The sequence below is a fragment of the Sorex fumeus genome, unplaced genomic scaffold, assembly GCF_029834395.1.
Source record: "Sorex fumeus unplaced genomic scaffold, SorFum_2.1 ptg000098l, whole genome shotgun sequence".
NCBI classification, from domain to species: Eukaryota; Metazoa; Chordata; class Mammalia; order Eulipotyphla; family Soricidae; genus Sorex; species Sorex fumeus.
The window spans coordinates 2,852,762-2,854,327 of NW_026606155.1; the positions used below are offsets into that span (position 1 = coordinate 2,852,762).

The window sequence follows — 1,566 nt, forward strand, 5'->3', positions numbered from 1 at the left end:
TGCAGGAATTCAAGCAGGGTTTTATTCAGACCAGCATGCTAGGGCTCTGCAACCTACCCAAGGGAGGGAGGGAGCTAGCTGGGCTGGGTGACTGGTCTCAGAACCAAATATCAAGTGTTCCTGGGATGGATAGCTGCTCGATCTCTGCGAAATAGAGCCCTTGCTGATGTATCTTTTTTTTTTCTGTCTTCTATTTGTCAGTTACTTTCTATTGAGGCTTTAAAATTTGAGATTCTTTTGCAGACCACAACACCCAAAAGGAGAGAGAGAACACAGGGGATTGCCCTGCCACAGAGGCAGGGGGGGATGGGGGAATGGGGGTGGGGGGGATATTATCCATGATGGTGGAAAATGGGCACTGGTGGAGGGATGGGTATCTGATCATTGTATAATCAAACCCAAGCACAAAAAATTGTAAATCTATGACTGTACCTCATGGTGTTTCACTAATAAAAAAAAAATTAAAAAAAAATTTGAGATTGGCTCAGAGAGAGGAACGCCAACTAGTGTTTCAAAGCAGCTGTTTAAAAAAGGGTCAGGGAGGATCAGGGAGGGCCAGGAGAGTCAGGGAGGTTCAGGGAGGGTCAGGTAGGGTTGGGGATGGTCGGGGAGGGTCTCCTCGCAGTGTACATAAGAGTCAAGGCTCCGAGGAGCCTTACCTGGTGTCTGCCAGAGACCCTGAGAAGAGGCTGCAGTGCAGGACTCCATCAGACTTCCAGAATCTTCTATGACACATTCATTCCTGGGACCATGGACCACTCGCACCATCACTCCGGGATGAGCATCATGGGCCACCCCAGCACCCTGGCTCCTCCACCCCAGCCTCCGGCCACCTCGGGGCCCCACTCCCACGGGGGCAGCACACACATGATGCCCATGATCTTCTACTTCGGCTACAGGAACTTGGAGCTGCTGTTCTCGGGGCTGCTGATCGACTCGGCTGCGGCCATGGCTGTGGCTGTCGTGGCCATGTGTCTGCTGGCCCTGGGCTACAAGGGACTCAAGAGAGCCTGTGAGAGACTCCATGCCCAGTGCTCGCCTTTCCCCAGACCCGACGGAGCTTGCCCCAAGGAGACGCCCCGGCCGCAGCTGCTGAGCACCGCTCACCTCCTGCAGATGGCGCTGCACGTGTTCCAGGTGGGCCTGAGCTACCTGCTGATGCTGACCGCCATGACCTACAACGCCTACCTAGGCCTTCCCAGGGAAGATCCCATCACCCTGAGAAGCATCCTCGGACACTCTCCTCTCAGTCATTGGTTCGCCCAACTCTGCCCTCTACTATGTCCTTTCGATGTTTAACCCCAAACAGAGAGAGCAAAGTTCGCATCAAAGAGCACAAATAGGCATTTATTGTCAAGTTTGGCTTCTGGGTTCACTGAGAATAACAAACGCCTTTGGCCGAAGCTCAGGCTGAAGGAGCTCATCCCTGTCCATGCCCTCCCCCAGGATAACCCCAGAGACAGACACAAAGCAGGAACACGGTCACCAGAGGAGCCAGGAGGGAGGCTGTACATTAGACAAGGCACGGACGTGGACCTGAAACCCAGGGGGCAGGGCAGCCAGGGA

General features: G+C 54.2%; 1 protein-coding gene across 1 annotated transcript; it reads left to right on the plus strand.

Moving 5' to 3' along the window:
• Nucleotides 1-750: 750 nt before the first annotated feature.
• Nucleotides 751-1,299, plus strand: LOC130041207 (high affinity copper uptake protein 1-like). Its single transcript, XM_056133267.1, has one exon. The coding sequence runs from the start codon at nucleotides 751-753 to the stop codon at nucleotides 1,297-1,299; it is 549 nt and encodes a 182-aa protein (XP_055989242.1).
• The last annotated feature ends 267 nt before the right edge of the window (nucleotides 1,300-1,566 follow it).